General features: G+C 51.9%; 3 protein-coding genes across 17 annotated transcripts; 2 read left to right on the forward strand and 1 right to left on the reverse strand.

Moving 5' to 3' along the window:
• The first annotated feature begins 350 nt into the window (after positions 1 to 350).
• Positions 351 to 11,274, forward strand: stat1a (signal transducer and activator of transcription 1a). 7 transcript variants are annotated; one of them, XM_086202593.1, is made up of 25 exons: positions 351 to 451; positions 1,605 to 1,735; positions 1,922 to 2,066; positions 3,496 to 3,591; positions 3,679 to 3,762; positions 3,926 to 4,004; positions 4,103 to 4,194; positions 4,616 to 4,767; positions 4,849 to 5,007; positions 5,091 to 5,183; positions 5,560 to 5,619; positions 5,699 to 5,719; positions 5,870 to 5,960; positions 6,205 to 6,246; positions 6,479 to 6,568; positions 6,792 to 6,890; positions 7,176 to 7,311; positions 7,392 to 7,447; positions 7,639 to 7,736; positions 7,819 to 7,958; positions 8,079 to 8,267; positions 8,344 to 8,419; positions 8,497 to 8,593; positions 9,066 to 9,169; positions 9,641 to 11,274. In XM_086202593.1, exons 2-25 carry the CDS (start codon positions 1,608 to 1,610, stop codon positions 9,642 to 9,644), a joined length of 2,331 nt encoding a protein of 776 aa, XP_086058719.1. In that variant the 5' UTR covers positions 351 to 451; positions 1,605 to 1,607; the 3' UTR covers positions 9,645 to 11,274. The 7 variants fall into 7 exon arrangements, with proteins under 7 accessions (XP_086058719.1, XP_086058717.1, XP_086058720.1 ...); XM_086202591.1 differs by having other exon boundaries at positions 3,676 to 3,762; positions 9,641 to 11,273; XM_086202594.1 differs by having other exon boundaries at positions 352 to 451; positions 7,642 to 7,736; positions 9,641 to 11,271.
• Positions 9,961 to 23,759, reverse strand: LOC147272871 (uncharacterized). 9 transcript variants are annotated; one of them, XM_086202605.1, is made up of 6 exons: positions 23,473 to 23,754; positions 22,843 to 22,978; positions 15,269 to 15,380; positions 10,601 to 11,221; positions 10,376 to 10,483; positions 9,961 to 10,264 (listed from the first exon to the last, which is right to left on the reverse strand). In XM_086202605.1, exons 1-4 carry the CDS (start codon positions 23,571 to 23,573, stop codon positions 11,127 to 11,129), a joined length of 444 nt encoding a protein of 147 aa, XP_086058731.1. In that variant the 5' UTR covers positions 23,574 to 23,754; the 3' UTR covers positions 9,961 to 10,264; positions 10,376 to 10,483; positions 10,601 to 11,126. The 9 variants fall into 9 exon arrangements, 8 of the variants coding, with proteins under 8 accessions (XP_086058731.1, XP_086058730.1, XP_086058726.1 ...); XM_086202604.1 differs by having other exon boundaries at positions 10,350 to 10,483; XR_015113692.1 differs by lacking the exon at positions 10,601 to 11,221 and having other exon boundaries at positions 10,359 to 10,551; positions 23,473 to 23,759.
• On the forward strand, positions 20,551 to 24,997 carry gbx2 (gastrulation brain homeobox 2). Its single transcript, XM_086202599.1, has 2 exons — positions 20,551 to 21,322; positions 22,057 to 24,997. Exons 1-2 carry the CDS (start codon positions 20,854 to 20,856, stop codon positions 22,578 to 22,580), a joined length of 993 nt encoding a protein of 330 aa, XP_086058725.1. The 5' UTR covers positions 20,551 to 20,853; the 3' UTR covers positions 22,581 to 24,997.
• Positions 24,998 to 25,079: the final 82 nt, after the last annotated feature.

Here is a 25,079-nt window from a genome sequence, read left to right on the forward strand (position 1 = left end):
TTTCACAAGTTCCGAGCCGCTTTCTCTGAAAACACGTGGTCACTGCAGGCTCTTCCTTCAGCTGAGTTCCCTCCCGCCCCAAGGTTTCCCGTCTCGTTCCTGAGCTCCGTTCATGGCGGATTGGACCCGAGCGCTGGCGCTGCCCGGTAGATCAGGACAAACCACACGCGTGAGCCTCACCTCGCGCCCAGGTGACAGCCCTGAGGTGAGGAAGCTCTCTGTTCATCACTGTTGTTTTTGGGTGGCTTACCGAGTCACGGAAGAGCCGTTTTTCATCGTTTTGATTGGCTGTCACGAGCAGGGGGCGGGCAGATGCCCGGCGTTCTGAGCGGTGATTGGCTGACTACTTCAGCAGAGGCAGGCTGCGTTGCTGCTGGTCGTAGTCGTCACCATCCGAGGGACACGTCCTGTGGCAGCCTGCGTTTCTCACATATTATTTTCTATATTCAAGGTACGTTCATGTATTTATTCATGTTCATAGGCACGAGTTCAAGGTCACCTACACCACGTGACCTGGCGAGCAGGGCGTTAACGTCAGTAAGGAAAATGAAGTTCACAGTTATGCTAAGGTTAGCAAGGTTAATTAGTTAGTACTACTAACGTTAGTTATGCTTAGGTTAGCAAGGTTAATTAGTTAGTACTACTAACGTTAGTTAAGCTAAGGTTAGTTACTAACACTAATGCTAGTTATGCTAAGGTTAGTTAGTAACACTAACTTTAGTTATGCTAAGGTTAGTTAGTAACGCTAATGTTAGTTATGCTAAGGTTAGTTAGTAACGCTAACGTTAGTTATGCTAAGGTTGGCAGGGTCAGTTGGTAACGCTAATGTTAGTTATGCTAAGGTTAGTTAGTAACGCTAACGTTAGTTATGCTAAGGTTGGCAGGGTCAGTTGGTAACGCTAAGGTTAGTTATGCTAAGGTTAGTTAGTAACGCTATCGTTACTTATGCTAAGGTTAATTAGTCAGTAACGATAACTGACTCAGACAAAGCGCCTCGTTTTGTTCTGTGCTGAGCAGAAGTTGGTGTCAGTGGATCCAAAGAGGGAGGTCCATGGATGGTTGAACCATCCCACAGCCACGCCTACGGTCAATTTAGAGCAGGGGTGGGGGACCAGGTGCCATGGAGGGCCACTGATTAACACTCCTCCGTGGCTGAAGGTCTGTTAATGCAGTGAAATCACCCGTTGAAGTGTGTGGTCAGAAGGAAAACCTGCATACACGTGGTCCTCCATGGCACATGGTTTCCCACCCCTGGTCTAGGGTCTGGATTAACCTGGTCCCCTCTTGATGTCTTTGGACTGTGGAGGAAGCTGGAGTACCAGAGAGAACCCAGCAGAAACAGGAGAACATGGAGACTCACCCAGAAAGACCCCGTGCTGCAGCCGGGGCTCCACCGTGCTGCCCTGACGTGGAATGTTGTTGTTCTGTCAGTTTTTTGTGGTTTGTGTCATCACTGGCTGTGATAAAGACCCCTGCCCGAATTCTCAGTGAATGAAAGTGAAGGACTTCTGTATGTCGGTTTTGATTTAAAGGAGAGAAATATCAGAGTTCTTGTTTGTAAAGGGAAATTTGTCAACACTGATGAAGTTGCACTTGCTCCCCAGAAGATGGCGCAGTGGTGCCAACTTCAGATGCTGGACAGTAAGTACCTGGAGCAGGTGGACCAGCTCTATGATGACTCCTTTCCCATGGATATCCGGCAGTACCTGAGCAGGTGGATCGAGAGCATCGACTGGTGAGACCTCAAACTGCCGCTCTCGGGATCCTTCCCCTTTTATAAAATTGTAGACTAGATTTGATAGCACGGAACAAACCATTTGTCACCTTGATAGGCATTTTCTTTATTAATACTTAAAACGTTGGATGGTCCTGCCTGAGCACACCTGAGTTGCCGTCTTCCTCTCTGTCTTGGCCTTCTTAGGGACACCGTGGCGCTGCAGGATTCGCTGGCCACTGTTCGCTTTCACGAACTCCTGGTTCAGCTGGACGACCAACACAGCCGCTTCGCCCTGGAGAACAACTTCCTGCTGCAGCACAACATCCGCAAGATCAAGAGGAACCTGCAGGTCAGAGCAGGTTTTTTATTTATTTATTCTATTTATTTACTGGCTCATAGCCCACACATGATCACAAACAGTACACAGTAGAAGAAGAGAGAGAAAAAAAGATGAAAGGAAGTAGTCATTTAAAAAAAGAGGCACGTGTGCCAGTGTTCCCTGATTTTTGAGGTGAACCTGACAGGACTGCATCCCGGGTCTGTCATCAGGGCAGTAATGTGAGGAGAACGGTCCGGCCGTCTCATGAAACGATACGCACGGTTCCTCAGCAGGGCCATGGAGGTGTGAGGCCCAGATTGCAAAAGAGTTGACTTGCTCTCGTGCTCCTTGGTTCTCCTAGAAGGATCCGTCAGTCATTATACGCAACTTTAAGCTTGCCTAGGCTCTCCTTTTTGAAGTCGACCCACAGTGGAGCAGTACAGAGAGGGTCTGGATGGGTCGACCTTTACATCAACAGGACAACAGTGGAATTCACGGATCAACACGTGAGCTTGAACATAGAGGAATCTCCTCTGTCCAGACATGTCCGCATCATCTTCCAGAGTCAGTTATCATGTGACCCAAATACTTTGTATCGTTAGACTCACTCAGTGCATCTCCAGCAAGGTAGAAAGTGGGAAACTTAGGTTCAAGGTCATCTGTAGTTCTGCAAACTAGGACCACACTCTTCTTGGCATTGTATTTAACATCATAGTCAATGCCATAGTTGGAGCAAATGTTGGGTAACTGTTGGAACCCACTGGAGCAGGGCGATGTCAGGGCGAGGTCGTCCGCACACATAAAGTGATTGACCAGGGTGTCACCCATCACACAGCCTGTAGTGCACGCCCCCAACTGCTTAGACAGGTCGGCCATATACACATTAAAGAGGACTGGGGATACAATCCTTCCCTGCCCAACCCCATTCCCTACTTTGAAAGGGGTAGACAGGATGCTCCCCCATTTTACCTGCACACTCTGGTTGGCATACCAGTACACTAGCATGTGTATTAGGATACTAGGGACACCCCTAACTCTGAGCTTGTTGGAGAGCTTATAGTGGTGAACCCGGTCAAATGCTGGAGAAGCATCAACAAAACCCACAAGCACACGAGAGCCTTGGCTTTTCTAAGTCTCTATAGCCTCTTTCAGGGCATACGTGCTTGTGTCAGTGCTGTGACTCGGCTTCAAGCCAAAGTGATTGTCAGTAGAGGACAGACAGACACTTAACCTCTCAAGAGAATGCTAGCAAGGCCTATAGGTCTGTAATTACCAGTGCTAGATGCTTGACCAGCCTTGTCTTTTATGACCGGGACGAGGACCACTGACAGCATGGAGTCAGGGAGAACACCATGAGTCACCGACCCAGTAAAGCATTTTTGATTCCATAATCTGGAGAAAATTGGTGACACATTCGAAGTATAGGAGGACTGTTTTTTTTTTCTTGTTGTTTTTTAAGGATCGATTTCAGGAAGATCCGATCCACATGGCCATGATCATCTCCAAAAACCTGAAGGACGAGCAGAGAATCTTGGCCAGCGCCAAGAGTGTCGAGGTAAAGTTAAAGGCTGGATGTCTTTCTTTCTCACAGTTGTGTGTGCTTGTGCTTCAGTGGATTCATGAGTTTCACATTCCGCAGCAGGATCGCGAGGGCACGGTGTCGGCCATGGTCATCGAGAAACAGAAGCTGGATAACAAAGTCAAGGAAATGAAAGAGAGAGTCCAGGTGACACAGTAGCTGTTGGAAGCATGGAGACGAGCAGGGGTGTAGGGAGGCTGGTGCAGGCAGCAGGGCTCAGACTCCAGTCCTCCTGACCCAGCCACACGTCTTTCTTCATATCAGCAAAGAAGTCATGAAAGTGCAGCATTTTGTCGAATCTCCCTCTCAGGTGGCGGATCAAAACGTCAAAAGTCTAGAAGATCTGCAGGATGACTACGACTTCAAATTCAACACGCTGAAGAACAGAGGTGGGGCCAAACTCTCCATCCTGCCTTCACTCCCAGGGTCTCCCCTCAACTTGAGCAGGATGGTGTGATTTATAACTCAAGTTTTTGTGTCTGTGAAGAGAACGAAATGAACAGCATGACGCAGAAGGAACTGGAGAAGGAGAAGCTGATGATCGGGAGGATGTGCTTCGAACTGAAAGCCAAACGACAGGTTGATGCTTTTATTTCTTAATCTATCATCAGTTCGCTTCCAGTTTCTTTTTCAGGAAGAGAGGTTTTATGTCCTGGGACATTTGTCCTGGAAGAGATGTTTCCTGAGTGGTTCTCTTCCCTGCACACTGAAACTAAAAGTTAGCGGCAGTTGTCAGCTGTCCAACTGAGCGGCTGGACCGCATGGGTGGACTTGAACCAGGACGAGTGAACACACCTGATATTCCCAAAGTAGAAATCAAAGACTGACCTTATTTGCTTCTCAGGTTTGTAGAGTTAGACCTCAGGAGAGTTGGCACCAATGCTGGAGACGACAACTTCTACTCCGCCTCATTTCGGCAGAGAAATTATTGAAACGACCTTCAGTGTAGAGATGAAGTGAGGGGGAAATGTGTAACCCCGTCTGTCCCCGCTGCTCCCAGGACGTGGTCTTCCAGCTGACCGAACTCCTGGACGTCACTCAAACTCTGCTGTCAGAGCTGATCTCCGAGGAGTTGCCTGAATGGAAGCAGCGTCAGCAGATCGCCTGCATCGGCGGGCCTCCCAATGCTTGCATGGACCAGCTGCAGAACTGGTGAGAACCAGCCGACTCCTGAACACAGGTGGGATTGGCGTCAGTGCGAGTCCGTCACATACACACCTCCTCCTCGTGCAGGTTCACCACAGTAGCAGAGATTCTCCAGCAGGTCCGTCAGCACCTGAAGAAGCTGCAGGAGCTGGAGCAGAAGTTCACCTACGACAACGACCCCATCACACAGAAGAAGGTTTTCCTGGAGACCCGAGCGCTGGAGCTCCTCAAGAACCTCCTCTCCAAGTACTTGTTGCTGCGCTTGTCATTGATTGGCTGTCAGTGGTCATCTGATGCTGTTGTAAGGCTCTGATGCTTGATGTGCGCAGCTCTCTGGTTGTGGAGAGGCAGCCCTGCATGCCCACCCACCCGCAGAGGCCCCTGGTGCTGAAGACAGGCGTGCAGTTCACCGTGAAGCTGCGGTGAGAGACCAGTGATGCTGTCGAGGCTGAGCGCGTGGTTCTCAGCTTCTCTCCTCCGAAGCGTCAGAGAAGTTGTCATCTTGATTTGAAGAATACAACTGGCTTCATTCCCCAACTAATCCACATTTAATATTGTAACAATGATAATGATAAAATTCCATGGATTTCATCAAAAATTGTGGCCAGCTGCTGTGTGCAGTTACTAATTCCACTTGTGCTTTAACAATTGAGCCAAATTAGAGGAGAAACAAAGCCGATCCCAACTTTGAGGACGCAACCAAACAGGAACGCCCTTTCATAAATGAGGTTGCAGGGCTGCGGGTCTTGTAGGTGGTTTGTTGCTCCGTTGACGCTCAGTGACTTCCTGTCTGTGCAGGTTTCTGGTGAAGCTGCAGGAGTTTAACTACCAACTCAAGGTCAAGGCTCTCTTCGATAAGTAAGCTTTACTCCTCCTCTCGCCAGCTCACATTTGAGCGTGGATGCATTTCTGATCCAATGCGTCTTCATTTCCTCAGGGACGTCACAGAAAAGAAAGGGTACGTCTCCAAACATTTATAAGCACTTGAATGGAAAAATGTAAGTAAGTCCTTCAAAATCAACCAAAGGAACCAGGCAGAGCGCCGGATGCACCTGGGGATTTGTTCCAAACGGTAACACATCTCATCGTCGTCTTGTTCACATGTCAGGTTTCGGAAGTTCAACATTTTGGGAACGAACACCAAAGTCATGAACATGGAGGAGTCGAACGGCAGCCTGGCAGCAGAGTTCCGCCATCTGGTAAATGTTCCACTCAACCCTCCCCTTTGTTCATGAACCAGTGAGGAGAACGAAGGAGTGCAATTTGTGTGTTTCAGGTGAAAAGAAACTCAAATGTGTTCTAACTGTGTATGAAGAAAGACGCTGTAAAATCGGATGTTGAATTTTCACAATAAAAAGCTGGGAATGAGAAGAATATGCAGGAAGTACAAGTCGTTGGAGGAAAGCTGGTGTGTTTTGGTAACTCGGTGTCTTTCCCTCGTAGCAACTGAAAGAGCAGAAAGTTGCTGGGAACCGGACCAACGAGGTGAGAACCGCTGTGATATTTGTAGATGTAGCGGCTGCTCCGATGCAGTCGGCACGGCTTTAATATCACGATGCACGCTGGCTGCCATTTCATTTGTTCAGGGACTAAAACGTGATGACTTGCTGATTCATTATGTGGCGTTTTGGACTGTTGATTGAATTGAATCACTGCTGAAAGAATAAGTGTTGGGTTCAACTGTAAAACTTGGTCTGCGGTTGGTTGGTGCGTCCAGGGACCTCTGATCGTCACCGAGGAGCTCCACTCGCTCAGCTTCGAGTCCGAGCTGCAGCTCAACCAGTCTGGACTCGACATCAAACTGGAGGTGAGCCGTGCGGCTCTGACTGCGTCCTGCCAGTCAGAGCTGTGACGCCAACTGGTACAACAGAGTGTATAGATTTTATTGTTGTATGTTCTGCACTTAAAGAATGTAGTTGATTGCACTGCATGCACCAACAGCACCACTAAACTTCCTCGTGTGTGTAAAATCGTACTTGGCACTAAAGTCTCTTGTGACTGTGGTCTTTGTCCACCTGATGTCGTTGCAGGCCATTTCTCTGCCTGTGGTGGTGATCTCCAACGTCTGCCAGCTGCCCAGCGGCTGGGCCTCCATCCTGTGGTACAACATGCTGACCACTGATTCCAAGGTGATGTCACGGGCCACATGTCTGAAGTTACCTGGCTCACAGACTCCCAAGGTCCATGCAGTATTTCCAGAGAAGTGGATCAAAAGCTCTAAATCACAACTCAAATTTGAGTTCCTGAGCAAAGATCCACGGCAACGCTGATGAACTACAACGGCTTCTTTGTTTCATTTAACGGGAAATGGGTCCGTGCCAAACCCGCCCACTGACTTCGGCGTAGCTTTGCTGGCTTCATGAGGGTCTTGAAGTGGTCACTGTCCCCTTTTAAAAGGCTTTTTGTCTCCACAGAACCTGAAGTTCTTCTTGTCTCCTCCACCAGCGAAGTGGTCTCAGCTTTCGGAGGTTCTCAGCTGGCAGTTTTCTTCCGTCACCAAGCGAGGCCTGAACCAGGAGCAACTCAACATGCTGGCGGACAAACTGCTGGGTCAGAACCCCGTCCGTGTTCTCCACCTGACCCGTGAATCGTTGAACTCCACAGTGACGTGTGACTGTGATTCTCTGCAGGAGCCAAAGCAAAGAGGAACCCAGAGGGACTCATCCCCTGGACCAAGTTCTGTAAAGTGAGCGGCAGCGCCTCATCACACTTCACTCTCCAAATCAGTAGCAGGCATCAAGTCGGTGATGTACATCCCATCACTGTCGTAGGTCGTGGTTGAGTAGCGCCCTCCACAACCGTAGTCAGGCCTCAGGCTCCAGCAGCAAAGGAAAGCTCGCATTTGTAACAATCATCTCTCTGGGTTATTTTGTCCAGCAGCAAAGTGCCAATGAGAAAATTTTCCCCTTCTGGTTGTGGATTGAAGGCATCCTGGATCTGATCAAAAGACACCTGCTGTCCTACTGGAATGACGGGTGAGTAGGTCCAGCCAGCGGGACTCAGGGGAACCAGAGCTTCTCCACTGTCATGGTGCTCTAAGAGCCTCCATCTCTGCAGCTCCATCATGGGCTTCATCAGCAAGGAGCGGGAGAAGGCTCTGCTGAGCGACAAGTGTCCGGGGACTTTCCTGCTCCGGTTCAGTGAGAGCAGCAGAGAGGGAGCCATCACTTTCACCTGGATCGAGCTCGACGTGCACGGTGAGCTGAGATCTGGTCCCGACTTCGTGTCCATCCCTGGGACTCTGACCTGCCGCAGACTTTACTGTGGCACGCTGACTTCTGATTCAGCGTAAATGTCTTGTTGCCGTCTCCACCCAGAAAAGCCCATCTTCCACTCGGTGGAGCCTTACACAAAGAAGGAGCTGAGCGCCGTCTCGCTGCCTGACATCATTCGCACCTACAAGATGATGGCGGCTGATAACATTCCAGAGAACCCGCTGCGCTTCCTCTACCCTGACATCCCGAAAGACAAGGCCTTCGGGAAGTACTACCCCAAACCCACAGAGAGTAAGACACACACTCGTCCATTTGCATGATTCCAAGTGTCCTTTTGAAGGTTTTAATGGAGCAAACTTTGACTCAGCTGTGGAGCTGATGGACGTGGACAGCACGGAGAAGCGGGAGTACCTGAAGACAGAGCTGATCTCCGTCTCTGAAGTGTGAGCATCCATCTTATCCATCATGAATGTCATCATCAGTCTTGTGGTCCCTAACACTCGTGTCCTGTCCGGTGAAGACATCCGTCAACCATGCAGGACAACATGATGCCCATGTCTCCGGAAGACTACAGAGCTTTGGAGATGTCTCTCGGCTCAAGAGACATAGACGTTGCGGTGAGTCACAGTTGGACACCAGTGTGACAGTCGAGTTGTTGGCGTCGTGAGCGCTGCCGAGGCCGGATCGACAGAGCGCCGCTCGTTGGGAGCGTAGGTTGAGATCATGGAGCATTTTTGAGTCTCTTCGCATCAGAAGTCCTCCTTCCTTTCCCTCAATAAAATGGGAATGTTTCAATAAAAATGGTGAACTTTATCTGTTGAGCAGCTTTCACCCTAAGGTGGCGGCGAGAAGACGAGCTGGAAGGAGGCCTCCATCACTGCTGTTTTCCTACAGCTTGTATTTTTATAGCTTTTTGGAAATCCAGTGATGAAAATGTGCGCGAGTCACTTTTAGGAGTGAGTAGATGAGAGTGAGATGAATAGTTGAGTCAAAGTGGCAGCTGAATAGAAAGTTACTGGTGGTCTGTGGCGGGCAGGCATGATGGCGGCTGCTGCCTCGGTCCACGAGCAACTTTTGTCCTTTTTTCAGGACTCGTTTGTGCCTCCGGCTGTCAAACCTTCTGTGTGTCTACACTTGTGCTTCTCTGCTTTCAGACCACCAATCTGCTTGGACTTGAAGAGTTTGATCTTGAGGTAGAGCTTTGCTCAGCTGCTCCACTTCTTAGCTCTCTTGCCGCTTCCCTCCACACCAACAGCTTCAGCCGCTTCCCTGCAGGCTCAGAGGGGAGGGGCCGACCACACCAGACCGCCTCTGTGTGAGCAGCGTCCCACAGCTCCCTCCCTCATTCATCCACTCTCTAGACTGCATATCCATTGGGGTGGGGTGGAGCCTATGGGTGAGAGGCAGGGTTCACCCTGGACGGGTCACCAGGGCCAATTAGGGGTTCAGTGTCTTGCTCGAGGACACTTGGACATGGTTACCGGGGGAAGTGGGGATGGAACCTGCGAGACGGCCTCTGTACCTCTGAGCCACGCACACACGTCCCTGTACCTATTAGTAGATACAGGGACGTGACCCCAGCCCTGCAGGCTCTGTGCTGCCGTCTTTGTCCTCTCAGTCTAACGTTGGCGTTCACTGCAGTCATGAACCCTCTTGTCTTCCAGATGACGGCAGATTTTCAGGATCAAAACTGAGCCGCTTCGCTTGGCGCCCCCTCATGTAAAGTGCTTGTGACGGCGTCAGAGGACTCCGCCCGTGTCAGACTGTACGTCCCCTTCCTTCCATGTGAGCTGTAAAACAGCGACGTGAGAATTCTACATCCTCATGCTCTGAAAACACAGTTCATCCGATCTCGCGATGATGTCATATTTCTGGATGTCAAAGCCATGAGGATTATTTAATAAACCATCGTGAAGAAGTTCCTTCAAACTGCTCCTTTTTGAGTTTTCAGACTTGAAGCAACAAACTGACTCTTTATTTCTGAACAAGATTTAATTTTAATATTAAGAAGTAACCCTTTAAATACCAATGAACATGACGGTGTTGAACAGTAAATGTACATGTTGTTGCTTATGATTTCTACTGCTGTCCTGTGATGTCATTTCCTGCTTGAGTGCTCCGTCCCGATGCCGCGACGTCACCGGCTCCAGGTAACAGAAGTGCCACTTTTCCACCACGTCCTCCTCGTCAGAGCCTCTTCATTCTTGGCGGTTTCACGTGGAACCAAAGCTTCCAGGCGCCGCAGTGTCGATGTGCTTTAACTCATGTTGTGAACTTGACAACTCGTGCTAAGAGACAGACACATTTGGAAAATAATGAACCACTGCATTACTTTCTATTATCAGACACTAGTAGTAGTAGTAGTAGTAGTACCTGTAGTACCTGTAGTACCTTCTGACCTTAAAGGAAGCCCAGGATTTCCCAGCTCATCTTGCTGTCTGACAGCTTGCAGTTTTCCTCTTTTGCCACCAGATGGAGCCATGGAATCACAACTGGGCAGGACACCTCTGATCAATGAGAGAGAAGGACTGTGATGTCACTGCCCCCCCTCCACACACACAGACAGTGGAAGAAGCTGTGTGTGAGATAAAGAATACAAGTGTGAAGTGACCTCAAACACTCACCGGGCCCTGGACCACTGGTGACTACGTCCTCCCCCATGTGATTCTTTATTCAACACTGGTTTTCAGAGGCGCCCACCGTAGCTCTGCCTTCATCCGTGTACTTTAACCATGACTGGGATTCGAACCGCTGCCATCCCACGTTTGCTTTGGTTGGTTTAACCAGCGTACGATCCGCTTCGCCACCTCAGCACCGGTGTCCTAAGGCCTCTTCTCACAGGCCTCTGTGGGGTGACTCTCTCTGAAGTGACTTCAGGCAGTGGAATCGATCAATCAATGCAAAGGTGAACACACCTTCACCTCCAGGTGGGTTGGACTTGAACTGGTTCATCCTCCTGTTAAACTCACCCCCGTCTCACGTTGCTAGTTGACGTGTTGCGAGGCCCGTGTCGTCCCTACACTCAGTTCTGACGTGTTTATTGAACCGGTTCACAGTTGACATCCAGCTGTGGTTCTTGTCATGTCGCCGGTTCCAGTTTGTTCCTCTGGAAAATGTGCGACGTTTTGGTTGTCAGAACTTTGTATAAATTTAGTACAACACTTCCATGTTCCTCGTGGTTCTGGCGGTGTCACCGTTGGCGTAGACTTGAGACGGTCTGAAGACCAGAGCCCACGAGATCGATTCTGTCACCAGAAATCAGTTTTAGACACCGCTGCCCAAAGCGGAGGGTTAAATGTGAGCAGCAGAGTGTCACAGGTGTGGTGGCGAAGTGGTGTTAGGGTTTGCTCAGGTCAGATCAGATGGTCACGATTAGTAGACAAGAGGTGGTGGGATCGATTCCACCCTCTGGAGACAATTTTGAGACGCCGCCAACCAAAGGAAAGGTTAATTGGAACAAAGAAAGACACCTGTGTGCCAAGTGGAGCCGGTGGTGCAGTGGTGTTGTGTTGGCGTGGAAGGGAGGTGATCAGTAGACGAGAGGTGGTGGGATCGATTCCACCTCTTGGAGTCAGTTTTGAGACGCCGTCGCCCAAAGGGAGGTTAAATGCGACAAACGAAGACATTTGGGTGGCAAGTGGTGGCGCAGTGGCGTGAGAGCTGGCACGGAACTGTGGACAACAGTGGACCTGAGACCACAGGATCAATCCCCCCCTCCCCCGGGGTGTCAGTTTTGCAACGCCGTCGCCCAAAGGGAAGGTTAAATGCGACAAACGAAGTCATCGTAGTACGAAGACACCCTGGTACGATGGTTAAACCAACGGACTGGAGCGCGGAAAACGGGCGGTTCGAATCCCCACCAGGGAGAGTTGGCTTGGATGTCTCTCGGAAACGGAGCGGGGTGGGGGAGCTGCGGCGCCAAGAACTGAAAACCAATGAAACACAACAAAGCTACGGCTAGGGGGAGCCAGGACGCAGGGACAGTAGGGGGGTGTGGCCGTCCCCCCTCTCACTTTTTTTTGGGTATGGTATTGAAGCAAAGTAACGAGAGTGGTTGTAGTAAAGTACTTAGTAATTTCTAAGTAAGTATATTTCTAACTAGTTCTTTACAGTTACGTAGAGTAAGTAAAAAGTTGCACTTACTAATTTCTGTTATTGTTAAAGTTAAGTCTTAAGTTTTTTAATGACAGTGAAAGTAGTAAAGTAAAGTAAGTTTTAGTAAGTTAAAAAAACTTACAGTTCACACAGTTACGTTTTAGTAAGTTACTTTCACTGTTTTACAGTAAATAAATAGTAAGTAACTTACTAAAACTTAACTTACTTAACAACTTACTAAAGTAACTTACTTTAGTACTTTCACAAAACTTCAAGTTTAGTTACTTTAGTAAATGACTTAAGTAAACTAACATTATGAATAAACATAAACTAACTAACTTGTTAAAGTTAGCTTACTTTACTACTTTACTTTACTTAATGTAACTGTAAAGTACATACTGTAGGTAAAGTAAGTACCATTAGTACTTAACTACTTACGTTACCTTTAGTACTTAACATACTTGTGTTAATGTTACTTAAGTAACATTAGTTAGTACTTTACTTAAAAATGACTAAGTACTTACTTTACTGTGAACAGTGAAAGTAACTTACTAAAGTAAGTAAGTTTTTTTTAACTTACTTAACAACTTACTTACTTACTAAACTTACTTTAGTACTTTACTTACTACAACCACTCTCTCATTACTTGTACCCAAAAAAAGTGAGAGGGGGGACGGCCACACCCCCCTACTGTCCCTGCGTCCTGGCTCCCCCTAGCCGTAGCTTTGTTGTGTTTCATTGGTTTTCAGTTCTTGGCGCCGCAGCTCCCCCACCCCGCTCCGTTTCCGAGAGACATCCGTGCCAACTCTCCCTGGTGGGGATTCGAACCGCCCGTTTTCCGCGCTCCAGTCCGTTGGTTTAACCATCGTACCAGGGTGTCTTCGTACTACGATGACTTCGTTTGTCGCATTTAACCTCCCTTTGGGCGACGGCGTCTCAAAACTGACTCCAAGAGGTGGAATCGATCCCACCGCCTCTCGTCTACTGATCACCTCCCTTCCACGCCAACACAACACCACTGCACCACCGGCTCCACTTGGCACACAGCTGTCTTTCTTTGTTCCAATTAACCTTCCCTTTGGGCGACGGCGTCTCAAAACTGTCTCCAGAGGGTGGAATCGATCCCACCACCTCTTGTCTTCAACCAGGTTCATGTGTTTGCAAAGCCTAACGCCACTGCGCCACCAGAACCACGCCGCTTGTAGAACTGATGTGTGTCATGTTGTCATTTCTGTCCTTCAGGTGATGATGGCGTCGTGTTTGTGAGAGTGGAGAAATTTTTAGCTACTCAAGGAAAATAAGTAATTCTTTTAATAGGTTTACTTTACTAAAATAAGTTACTTTAGAAACTTATTAAGTCGCCACCTTAGTTACTTAAAGTAAATAAGTAACAAGTTACTAAAATAAGTTGGGGGTGTGACTGAAGCACAGATTCTCTCTCTAGTTAGCAAAGTAACTTAAATCTTACCTTTAGTAACTAAAATCTCTGTCTCTGGCACACGCGGTCGCCGTCTGCTGGCCCAGGGAGGCTCCAAACGCCCTCGTACAGAGCACAAGTACTCTTCTACAGGTGGATTGGCTCTCACCCCCTCTTCTTCAGCCCCATTCTAACCCTCCAGCTCCACTTGGCACATTCACATCTGCGTTCGTCCCATTCAACCCTCCCTTTGGGTGACAGCGTCACAAAACTGACTCCAAGACACCTGTGTCTCTTGGGAAGGACGACATGAAGCTCAGTCTTGTGAGGTCTGACCCCTGAGTTAGAACAATCAAAGCACCAGGAGAACTTCTCTCAGTGTGATGGCAGTTCTCCTCACCTGTCCTGAGGTTCTGTCCATCCTACATGCATGCAGCTGTGGTGGAGGTCACAGCCACCGCAGTGCTGGGAGAACTTCTGGGAGGACCTTCAAATCTACGGTTGCGTCCGAATTGCCAAGTGGCAGCCTACGACCTGCTGCTACGACGGAGGCTGTCCCAAACCACACCTGGCGTGAGTAGCGACCTACTTCTCAACCTAAACTCCAGCCTAAACACGCCCACATTGTAGGTCGGTTCAGGTGCATCCTACGGAGCAACCTATGGCCCACAATGCACCGCGGACTTCTTCTTCGTCCCCTAAAAACTTGTGGACCCTCAAGCCAAGTTAGCGCCACCAACAGTCTCCCATTCTGATGAACACCAACATTTATAGTTGTTGATGACTAAAGGTGTGTTAGTGTGCTTAATAATAGAGGATGAGGGAAGAGTGGAGTGCAGTACCACAGTCAGGCCAGCAGGTGGGGCTTTCGTTGGTGCTGTCTACCTATTTGCAGTATCTGTGCTCTGCCAGCAGAGGTCGTGCTTCACCACCAATCCAGGGTGTCTGAACTGTGCCGTGCAGCGGTAGGCCGTAGGTTGCCACTTGGCAATTCGGACGCAGCCTTCTTGGGCTTCTGGTGACATTTAGGCTGCTGAATGGTGGGCAGAGTCATCATAGAGGGTCCATCTTGGTCGACCTGCTCCATCAGGTGAGGGCAGATGGCCCGGAGTGAGCAAGTGCTTTGAGGCGGTTTCGCTGCCAGGCTCCATCAGCGTGAAGCTCAATGTGCGCGCATCCAGCAGAGCTCCAGCACGGATCACGACTGTTGACACGGACGCTGACGAGCTCGTGAGCAGTGACCCACTTCCTCTCTCAGGTTTCTTCTTACAGCTGAGAGGCCCACCAACACTGAGGTCATCACTGTGGGGGCGTGGCTTTGGCGGGACGCACGGTACAAACCAGATCCTTTGCCTCTTTGTCTCCAGGTGACGTTTCTGTTGCAGACGCAGCTTCTGAACAACTCCGCTGCCGGCCTGGTCCCAGGTTATTCCGGTCGACCCGGTTCATTACCATTAAAGGCGGCGTCTCCTGGTTCATGGTTATTAATGGTTGTCATGTAAACAGAGGATCCACATTCATGGAAGTGTTCCACCCTGGAGACATGAGTGCTGAATTCAGCACTGAAGGGACCCCAGGATGGCCCCGGAGCCCACCTTGAGAACCCGTGTACACTTTTATTTATGGTCTAGTTAGACAGTGCCCTCCTCATCTGTTTACCGTAATGAGAGGAGTGGCCAGCACATGATGACATCATCAGCTGGGTGTTCTTCAGGATGTGACCTCGTTCATCTGCATGGATGTCGGAGCAGGTGGGCTCAGCCAGCGGAAGTAAACTCACCTTTTCTGCTGTTAATCCAATTATTCACAAAGTGTCCGGACCGCCGCCTTCCTCGCCAAGAAAGACGCCCTGGAGCGGGAAGACGCCACCGCGTTTGTTCCAGTTGTGGTCCCTTGAGGAGAAAACACACACACACAGAGTCCTAATTAGAGGATGAACTCATCCTCCTCTTCATCTTCCTCAGCATCAGTGTCTTTGTCCTCTGTCTTCAGTCAGGAGTCTTGGAGCTCAGGGACACGGGTGCAGGTCCAGGATGACCAGGGGCCACGCCACTGGTTAGCCCTGGAGCTAACACACACACACACACACACACACACACACACACACACACACTGTCACTGACAGCAGGACCTTGTCAGGTCCCACTTACAGTTGTGAGTCTTGAGAACAGCGCCACCATCTGGAATGACAGATAGAAACAACCTTTTGACTGTGTGACATCACAACAGCACTCAAATAAAAATAAAAAAAAAAACGCTTCTAATTCCTGCTTTGTCCATGACGCACCAGTGACATCATCCGCATCCACGTTAGCGGTTTCGTGGCGCGCAGAGTTTTGAAATAAGGTTCAATTAAACGTGATGGATGCAACATCCCGGGGTCGCTGGTGATGATCAGCCGGCGACCCCGGGACGAACCCTCTCGGGAATCCACCATCAGCTCACGCCGCTGAGGAGATGCTGCGTTGTAAATATCCGCCTCCTTTGTGTCGTGGTGGCTCCGCCTCTGTTAGATTGATTGACGGAGGGGGAAACGGGTCGACCTTCAGTTCAGGGACGTTCCTGCACGCCGCATCATAAACATCCAGCAGCTCGCCGTTCGGCAGCAGGCCAGTAAACAAACAAGCTGGAGGATGGTTGTTTATTTTACAGTCAATCTCATCTTCCTCCCATTTGATTGGACGTTCAGATTGGCCCCGCCCTGGGATGATGGTGATGGAATATTAAGTGTACGATTCTACACTCACATGGGTTAACACACACCTTCCAGCAGCCGCCATGTTGACAAAAGGACGCCACCAGCTGGAGGAGGAACCTATGGGTTACGCCTCAGACCAACTGATGATGTCACTTTATGAGGTTAAACATGGCCTCGTTATTGATCGTGTCATTAAAACTCGTTTCATGATCTACAGAACAAAGTTTTCAGTGCGTTCCTTTAGGGGCGTGGGGGCGGAGCTACAGCAGCTATATGATTAGCCTCTCGACACACACACACACACACACACACACACACACACACACACACAGCAGCTGTCCCCCGTTTTCAGATGGTTCAGCCTGAAGCTGTAGCTGCAGCAGCGCCGGGACCAGTGATCGTCATCGCCATCGTTCAGGAACTCAGAGGAGACGTTCTAACATTACGACGGCGGCGAGTTTGAATGGCGTGAATCTGAATGTTTCATCTTCAGGTTTCAATCACGAAGCTGTGAAGAATCACCAGAGTGACCACGACCCGCCTCTGACAACCAATCACCTCCCTGACCTCGTGGCCACGCCCCATCACCCATCACACACAGGTGACATCAAAACATTCTTCTGTCATGAAGTGATGTGACCCCCCAGTGCTCTGGTTCATGTGACATCATCGCCCTGGCACACCAAACACTCTGTGACATCACGAGGACAATTGAACCGGAACCTTCTGAGTGAGTCGTGCTCCGAACTACAAAGATGGCTGACTGCCGACCAGACCTCCTCCCGCCAGGACATCCATCCTGCTCTGACTGGAGCGGACGGCGTCCCGGAGGAGCCTGAATGATGATGATGTTTCAAGAGTTTCACACGTCTTAATGACGCTCCTCTTGTGCCTTCCTCACTCCATTAGCGGCAAGCGGGGGGCCGAGTGCCGAGCTCGCCACTAATTACGGCGTGAGGGATGAACGGCGAGGGCTCATTAGCGGGAGAGCGGGCTGAAGCATACTGTCTCTCTCCCTGCTAATGATGTTGGATCAGTGGCGAGGGGAGGCCGGTGCTCGCCGCTCCATCATACTCCTCCTGTCTGGGGTTCGCACCGCTGTTGACTTCTCGCTGTCCGTCTCACTCACGTTTTCTCTCTGGATGCTGCTGAACTCTCGTGGCCGGACGAGACTTCCCCGCGATGACGTGGAGCACCGTACATTGAGCGGCCAGCTGCTTGTGACCGTTTAAAACGAGGTCACAGCCGTGAGCAGGTGTGCCTGCAGCTGCTAATGACGGTTATTACAGCCTTCCCTCCTCTTTAGTGACCTCGACCTTTGACCCCTGCCCATAAAAACAGGCGAGTATAGACGGCGAGGTAGAGGCATCCAGATGCTGCAGCAGCACAGAAAAATCAGACGGCAGTTTGAGCTAATTAGATCTGGCGAATGTAGGCAGGCCCAGACTGATCACATTATGACAGCAGGAATCAAGGCTGCGAGGATGCAAAGAGATGGTGGTGGCGGCGGCGGCGGCGGCGGCTAAAATTGGGTTAGAGTGCCTCGTTGTGCTGGTTTCCTTCGGCTCAACTGTGTCAGCTTCTGTTAGGCGCCGCCGCGTCCTGGACGAGAGTGAATGAGGGTTTTGTCTTTCATGAGAAAAGTTGCACATGAATCCCATCACGGCTTCCCCTGACAGACACATCCTGCTTTACGTGTCCTGACACGCCCACTTTCAACATAACCACGCTAACGCCATCATCAAGCCTGCCCTGATTCACACTCCCGCAGCTCTCACGGTCCTCCTCCCTGGCGCCGGCCCCTGGCGCTGGTATCGCTCGGCCTCGTCAGACGTGGGATTAAACGTCGCCTTCATCTTCCAACTCATCCTCAAACTGGCCGCTCCGTTTAGCGGCCGGCGGCACTCTGGTCCGGTCCGGTCCGGTCCGGTCCGGTCCGGCTCATAAACTTGTGGGTCTTGTTTTCTTCGGCGCTGCCACGTGTTCACGATGGCGGGACGATCGCTGCTCATCGATCCGCCTGACAACAGATGAGCTGGCGGGAACTCCCAGGAGAGCAGCACCAGTCTGATTCCTGGCCCTGACATCCATCCGTGCCAACGATTCTTAGAAGCTCCGTTTTCTGGGTGGAGTCTGGTTGGCTGGGGTCGCTACATGGACACGCCCATCACTTCAATATTTTCGGCGGCTGTGTTGCAGAGACCAATCGACAGTGACCTCACCTGCTGCCAGGAGAGACTTGACACACCGCCATCAGCGTCCTCCCTCACTGGACCGGCCCTCGTCAGGGCAGAGGTCACCTCAGTCCCTCTCAGCTCTGATAATCAAAAATCCGATCGCCGCTCCAGATGTTGATTGATCTGAGCTGTGGGACCAAAGCAGGCGCTCCGCCTGGCGTGCGGCTGTGGCGGCGCGCCTGAGGTCCAGACTCCGACGAACGGCGCAGCTGCAGAAAAGACCGGGCATCAATCAGACTTCCTTCTGTTGTTTTCACGAACAACATGAGCTACGCACGAGTGCTGGCTCCCACGCCGCCGCCGCCGCCGCCACCATCAGACGTCCAGCCAAACACTGTTTCCCAAACTCTTCTTTCCCAAAACTTCTTTCGCGAGGAGACGCTGACGCTTCAGGAGCGGCTGAGCTTCCACATTCAGCTTCGGCAGTGACCGGAGGCGTGTGCTCACACTGGGGGGTGCAGGGTGACAATACTCATGATGTCATCAGTATCCGCTCACGTCTAAACAGCCGGAGCAGAATGACCACGAGGTCGTGTTCTATTTTTAGAGCTGCGGCCGATCCGTCTGGGCCTCGCGGTCCTGGCTCCGGTTTTCTTCTCCTCGTGTTGAAATCAATGACCGAACATCGGACCTCTGACCAGAGCTTGACCCCCGCGGCGGAACCTCTGGGGTCACCGACCAACCACAGGCTTCATTTTGATGGTCACTTTTCATTGACAAGAAGTCTGCTTGAGGTCAGCGGCGGCGCCGCCCCCTCACGGCCGGCCGAGGCCTCCAATCAGCTGGAGCCTCCGTCCAGGAGCCGAGTGAGCGGACGAGGCTCTGCAGGCTGATGGAAAGGTTGACGGCGCCACGCCGCTCTGCTGACTGAGCCGCGGGGCGCCGCCCCCCTCCCTCCCTCCCTCCGCCGGCCTGCGTCCGTCTGGGCTTCCCAGCTGTGGCAAGTGCTTTGTAATTGCTGTCCTCGCCACGTCCCCCCCACTTTACAACACGCCACGCTAATATCAGCAAGCGCTGGGAGATTGTGCCATTTGGGGGGGGGGGGATCGCCACATCAACCTGGTTTACTTCCTTAAACGCCGCACCGCCATTCAGATGCTGATTATAGCCGCTTGTTGCGGCGGGTGATGATCCGCCAGGTAGCAGCTCCTCATCTACACTCCAGCTGACCCCCCCACCCCCTGCCCCCCATAATGGATGATGGCGAGCTCGCCGTGCGTGCAGGAAAGGTTTAATTAAATCACAGTCCAATCATAATCCATGTTGTTAATTAAACTGGATAATTTATAAGTACAAAAGAGGGTATTTATTAGCTGCTGTGCGGCGGCGGCAGCGCGGCGGCGAGCACGCGCCCCGTGCACACAAACTTGCACTGATGCAGCCCCCCCAACCTTTTACTATTGATGCTGCCGTGATTGATAACGAGACACAGAGCGCCGTGCGATCCGTCTAATGGCCGCGCGATTAAAGCCTGTAAATGACCCGCGCCTCGTTCTCGCTAATCTATGGAGTTTTGATTGAATTTGTCAGCGCTAATTGAAAAATACTGCTATTTAATGTCTGCATGCCGCCGCCTGGAATGAGACCACGTCCCCGTGACCCTGGGGGGGGGCATCCATGCGTGCCCTTGACTGGGGGGGGTCCCTCAGGGGGTTCCACTCAGGGTCAGAGGTCACCCTGCTGCATGTGCAGAGGGGCGGCGGATGCTGTGATGTCACTACTCCTGGCTGGGTTTGTCTGGTCCGGGTCCACTCAGACCACCAGCTGTCCCCTCGTGGTCCTGAGGTCATCTCACCTTCACCTGTTCTGCTCTCTTACCTGTCCCACAATGCACTGCAACTCACTGACCTTTGGTTCTGACCGCTTTCAGGGAGGAGGAGCCCAGTGGACCCCCCCCCAGCTGCGTGTCTGACGTGGCCGTGGTCTTCTCACGTCCGGCCTCAGAAACCCACTCTCAGGTGTTTTGTTATTGACCGTGACGCTCCGGCAGCAGAGGCCACGTCATCAGCGACGGCCGAATCAGGGGCCGGCGCGCGGCAGGGGGGGCGGGGCCCGCGCGCAGGAGGCAGCGCAATTAAACAGCGGGGAGCGCAATTTAAATCCCAAACGTCTTTGGAGGAGCTGAGACACACACACACACACACACACACATACATATGCACACACACGTCCGCTGCCTCGCTCGCTCACACACACACACGCGCGCGCAGTGACAGTCAGCGCCACGCGCCGCCGGGACCCGGACCGGAGAGTCGCTCCTCTTCCTCTCCTCCGCAGCACCGATGGAATGTTCGGCTCCGGTCGGGTCGCCGCGCCTCTGAGCTCCGGAGTCCTCAGAGAGCCGCCCGCGGCCCCCCCGGGGCGCCCCCGTCCCGCAGCAGCCGCCCGCGCCGCCCGCTCCCCGGTGTGACCCGAGCTCCTCGCGGTCCTATGAGCGCAGCGTTCGGCTCCTTCATGGTGATGCAGCGGCCACTGGGAAGCACCACCGCCTTCAGCATCGACTCTCTGATCGGGGGGCCCCCGCAGCCCAGCCCGGGACACTTCGTCTACACCGGCTACCCGATGTTCATGCCCTACCGGTCCGTGGTGCTGCAGCCGCCGCCGCCGCCGCCGCCCGCCCTGCAGCAGGCTCTGCCCGCCGGACACCACCCGCAGATGGCCGGCCTGCAGGGCGGCTTCTGCTCCAGCCTGGCGCTCACCTCCACGCTCATGGCGTCGCTGCCCGGCGGCTTCCCGCCCGCCCCGCAGCACCAGGACGCGGCCCGCAAGTTCGGCTCTCCAGCGCTGCACGCGGAGCTGCGGCTGGAGGAGGACGGAGGCGGCAAGAGCTTCCTGCCCGCCAAGGAGCCCCCGCACACGGCCTTCCACGACACGGACACGACGGTGCCAGCGGCCACAGGTAGGCGAGCCCCGGTGACGCGGTCCCGGTAAACGCCGGGTCCCGGGACGCGACTCGCAGTTTAGAACAAACACGTCACTTCCCCTCGCGTGGAGGGTTTCTGGTCTTCACGTCGATCAAGGTTTTTATTTCGTCTGGTGAAGTTCTGGTCTGACAGCAGCAGGACGAGACGCCGACAGGTGGGCCGAGTGACCCGGATGTCAGCCCGCGCCGAAAGAAGGAAAATGTAGAAAAATGAAATTTTAGTTTCTAAATATTTGATTGTGGTCCAGTGAGGGCTCGCGGGCCTGGCGGGGACGGGAGTCACAATATTCTGAGTGTCACCGAGATTTATCATTATTATTATTATCATTATTATTATTATTATTATTATCATTATTATTATTACTACTACTATTAATTCTATTTATCATTATTAATAATAATAACAATCCTTAATAATTATTATCTATAATAATAATAATTATTAATGCTAAAGATAAAGACAATATAAATTAAAATAATTATCATAATAATTATAACAACAGTGATTATAATTATTATATTATAACCCTAATTATTACAATAATAATTATCGCGTCATTTTGAACAAAAAAAAATTCTAAATTGAGATAAAGTTGGATCCAGACTTTGAGGCTCAGCGGACAGAACTGGGCCGGTTCTGACCCGGTGTGTGTGTGTGTGTGTGTGTGTGTGTGTGTGTGTGTGTGTGTGTGTGTGTGTGTTCCCGGCAGCGCGAGGGCCGGCCCGGGACGAGGCCGGGAAGGAGGACGAGGCTGCCCGGCGGGACGGCAGCTTCTCCCCGGACAGCGACCTGGACTACAGCTCGGACGACAACCTCGCGGCTCTGGGGCACAAAGACGACGGCGACGGCGGCGGCCCGGACGACGGCCCGCACCTTCACGGCGGTAGCGGCTCCGGTTCCGGCTCGGGAGGCGGCGGCGGCAAGAACCGACGGCGGAGGACGGCGTTCACCAGCGAGCAGCTGCTGGAGCTGGAGAAGGAGTTCCACTGTAAGAAGTACCTGTCGCTCACCGAGCGCTCCCAGATCGCGCATGCGCTCAAGCTGAGCGAGGTGCAGGTCAAGATCTGGTTCCAGAACCGGCGCGCCAAGTGGAAACGGGTCAAAGCCGGGAACGTCAACAACAAGTCCGGGGAGCCGTCCCGGAACCCCAAGATCGTGGTGCCCATCCCGGTGCACGTGAGCCGCTTCGCCATCAGGAGCCAGCACCAGCAGATGGAGCAGACCCGCCCGTGAGCCCGGGCCGAACCCGGTACCGGGATCATTAGAACTAAACACACCCGGAAAACAAAACCCCCCATGCCAGAGCCTGCGCTCTTCTAACTGACTATGATTGATATTATAATTCTTGTTCTCATTATTCTTGTTCTCGTTATCATTTCCGTTCTTATCATTATTGCTGTTATTCTGGTTTGAATTATTTTGACTTTCTACGGTGAAGAGTTGGGATGTTCGACCATCGGATGATTTATGAGGGAGAAATCAAAGTTCCAGGTACCTTGGCATCAACACGGAGACCCGCTGGTTCCGACCTCAGGCCTGGACGGGACCGCAGCCTGCCGCTGTCTGCTGCTCGGAACCGGGCCACGCTGCCGGTCCTCCTGTCCTCTCCCCCTCCGGCCGAGGCGCGCCTCCTGCAGCGATGTTTTATGATGAGAACAACCGTTGAGAAAAGAACGATGATTACGAAATAATCTCAGTCATCGCACTCGTAATAATCATAATTAATATTACAAATCATAACAATGATAATAACAATAACAATGATAATAATAATAACAATAACAATGATAATAATAACAATAACAATAACAATAATAATAAGAACAATACTAATGATAATTGGCTGTCTTCAGCAGCGCAGGTCCGAGGCCTCTGAAGGCCACAAACTCGCCCCGGCAGCAGGAGGCGGGACTTCCAGAGTTTCCTCGACAAATGGATTCATTTATTTATTTTTATTTATTCTCGATCACTCACGGTTCTGACGTCACTGCTGGAGTCGCGGTTCTCAAGCACGGAGGAAATTTGGCCGCTGATTAAACGAACCCCGACGCTCACCCGAACCCCGTCCCTGCGCGGACCGGACCGGCGACCGAGGCTCGTGACTGCCTGAGTCGCTCCTCATTACCTGGTAGCAGGTGCGCGAGCGTGCGGCCCCTCTGCGCTTGCGTGGAGCCTCGAGGTCGTCTGCTGAACTCCTGCTCCGGCCCCGGCTAGCACAGCTAGCATAGCACTAGCGGCGGCGAGCTAACAGCTGGAGAAAACGTGACCACGCGGAGACGGTAACGGACGAGCCGTCGTCGACCGTTCCCCTCCGGACACGCCATCAAACACTCAGTGTCCCGGGTCGCTGTGGCGACGTCGACGCGCCTGTGACGTAAACGCGTTCCACGTGCCTTTACGCGTGTGATTGGAGCGAGGCCGAAAAGTTCAGCTGTTGAGATCTAAAAGTTCTGAAGTATAAATGCACGGAAAGAGACAAACCCGGCAGTGACGACACACAGAGCAGAAGTTTGAGTCTAAAACTGACGGGAGGAGAAACACTCCTCCATGACGTCACCACAATTGTCATGCCCAGGAGCGACTGAGGACGGGGCCTGGAGGGAGATGGAGGCCCCGACACCCCGGGGCGGCGCTGCGGTCGCAGGGGCTCTGATGAATCTGCTTCCACGTTGTAATCAAGTGGAGTCGCCACGCGGCTGATGGATGGGATCCGGGGGGGCTCGCCGCCGCCCCCCAGCTTCAGATGAGCTCCTGCTGATGAAGCCTGAAGACGGAGGCCTCCACCGCCAGACTCCTGAGGGCTGGACCAGGGACCTGCTGCTGGGACACCTGGACACCTGGGACGGGCCTCAGCGGAGCAGAGCTGCTGCACCTGAAGAAGCCGCGGTTGGAGAGAGAAATGACAAAAAACCACAGCAGAAAGGAGCAGCAAAATGGTGGCCAGTGACAGGAACCTCTGAGGAAGGAGCGCCAACACAAGCAGACAATTAGAGAAATGTTTTCAAATGACGAGAAGCTCCAAGTATTAAAGATCTTTTCATATCATCGAATAAAACAACTGAACTTCTTCCTCTGCCAGCTTTGCTTGAATTTCAGACTGGGGTGTGAGGTCATTTCAGCGCCGTGAGGTCATTTCAGCGCCGTGAGGTCATTTCAGCGCCGTCAGCCCGCCGAGGAGCAGCCGCTGAAGGGTGGCACAGACGAGACGCTTCTGTTTGTTTTATAGTCACCAAAATGTGCAGAACTGAAATAAACGTACAGTTCAGCGTCCACGAGGCGCTGCTGTGAGTCAGACTTCATTTTGAAGACATGACTTTTCCTCAGCCGCCACCTGCCCGGGCCCCTCGGGGTCCAGGCGCTCCGGTTTTTGTGAATTTCAGACACATTGTTGGGAGCGGAATTCGTAACTGTTGCGTGACATGAGAACATGTTTGAGTGTGGGTTTGTGAAGCGAAATAAGAGCTGGACGTTGGAGCACCTGAGCTGTGCTGCTTCAGGTGGAAGGACGGCGAACGGCGGCGACACAGGGCCTGAAGCGCTCGTCCATCTTAATAAAAACACATCAGCCATCAAAATCTGACACAGCAAAACCTCAATAACTCAGAACAAAGAAGTCAAAGTGGCGTCAGCCGCCGGTAACCACAGGTGTGAGTGACCACCAGCTCGCTACAGTAGCTAGCCAGGTAGCTACCTGGCTAGCTACTGTAGCGAGCTGGCTAACCGGACGGCAAC

This window comes from Aulostomus chinensis, chromosome 1 (genome assembly GCF_037954235.1).
Source record: "Aulostomus chinensis isolate RoL2024-O1b breed Wild chromosome 1, RoL_Achi_v1.0, whole genome shotgun sequence".
Taxonomy (NCBI): domain Eukaryota; kingdom Metazoa; phylum Chordata; class Actinopteri; order Syngnathiformes; family Aulostomidae; genus Aulostomus; species Aulostomus chinensis.

Excerpts from the sequence above, each read along its gene's own strand:
- stat1a (XM_086202591.1), top strand. The coding sequence starts at position 1,608 with ATGGCGCAGTGGTGCCAACTTCAGATGCTGGACAGTAAGTACCTGGAG. Across the intron at positions 2,067-3,495 it reads AGATCAAGAGGAACCTGCAG|GATCGATTTCAGGAAGATCC; the intron begins GTCAGAGCAGGT and ends TTGTTTTTTAAG. Across the intron at positions 3,763-3,925 it reads AAATGAAAGAGAGAGTCCAG|GTGGCGGATCAAAACGTCAA; the intron begins GTGACACAGTAG and ends TCTCCCTCTCAG.
- gbx2 (XM_086202599.1), top strand. The coding sequence starts at position 20,854 with ATGAGCGCAGCGTTCGGCTCCTTCATGGTGATGCAGCGGCCACTGGGA. Across the intron at positions 21,323-22,056 it reads GACGGTGCCAGCGGCCACAG|CGCGAGGGCCGGCCCGGGAC; the intron begins GTAGGCGAGCCC and ends TGTTCCCGGCAG.
- LOC147272871 (XM_086202600.1), bottom strand. The coding sequence starts at position 23,573 with ATGCTAGCTGTGCTAGCCGGGGCCGGAGCAGGAGTTCAGCAGACGACC. Across the intron at positions 22,979-23,472 it reads GCTCGCGCACCTGCTACCAG|GAGGCGCGCCTCGGCCGGAG; the intron begins GTAATGAGGAGC and ends ACATCGCTGCAG. Across the intron at positions 15,381-22,842 it reads GTCTCCGTGTTGATGCCAAG|GGACCACAACTGGAACAAAC; the intron begins GTACCTGGAACT and ends TTTCTCCTCAAG.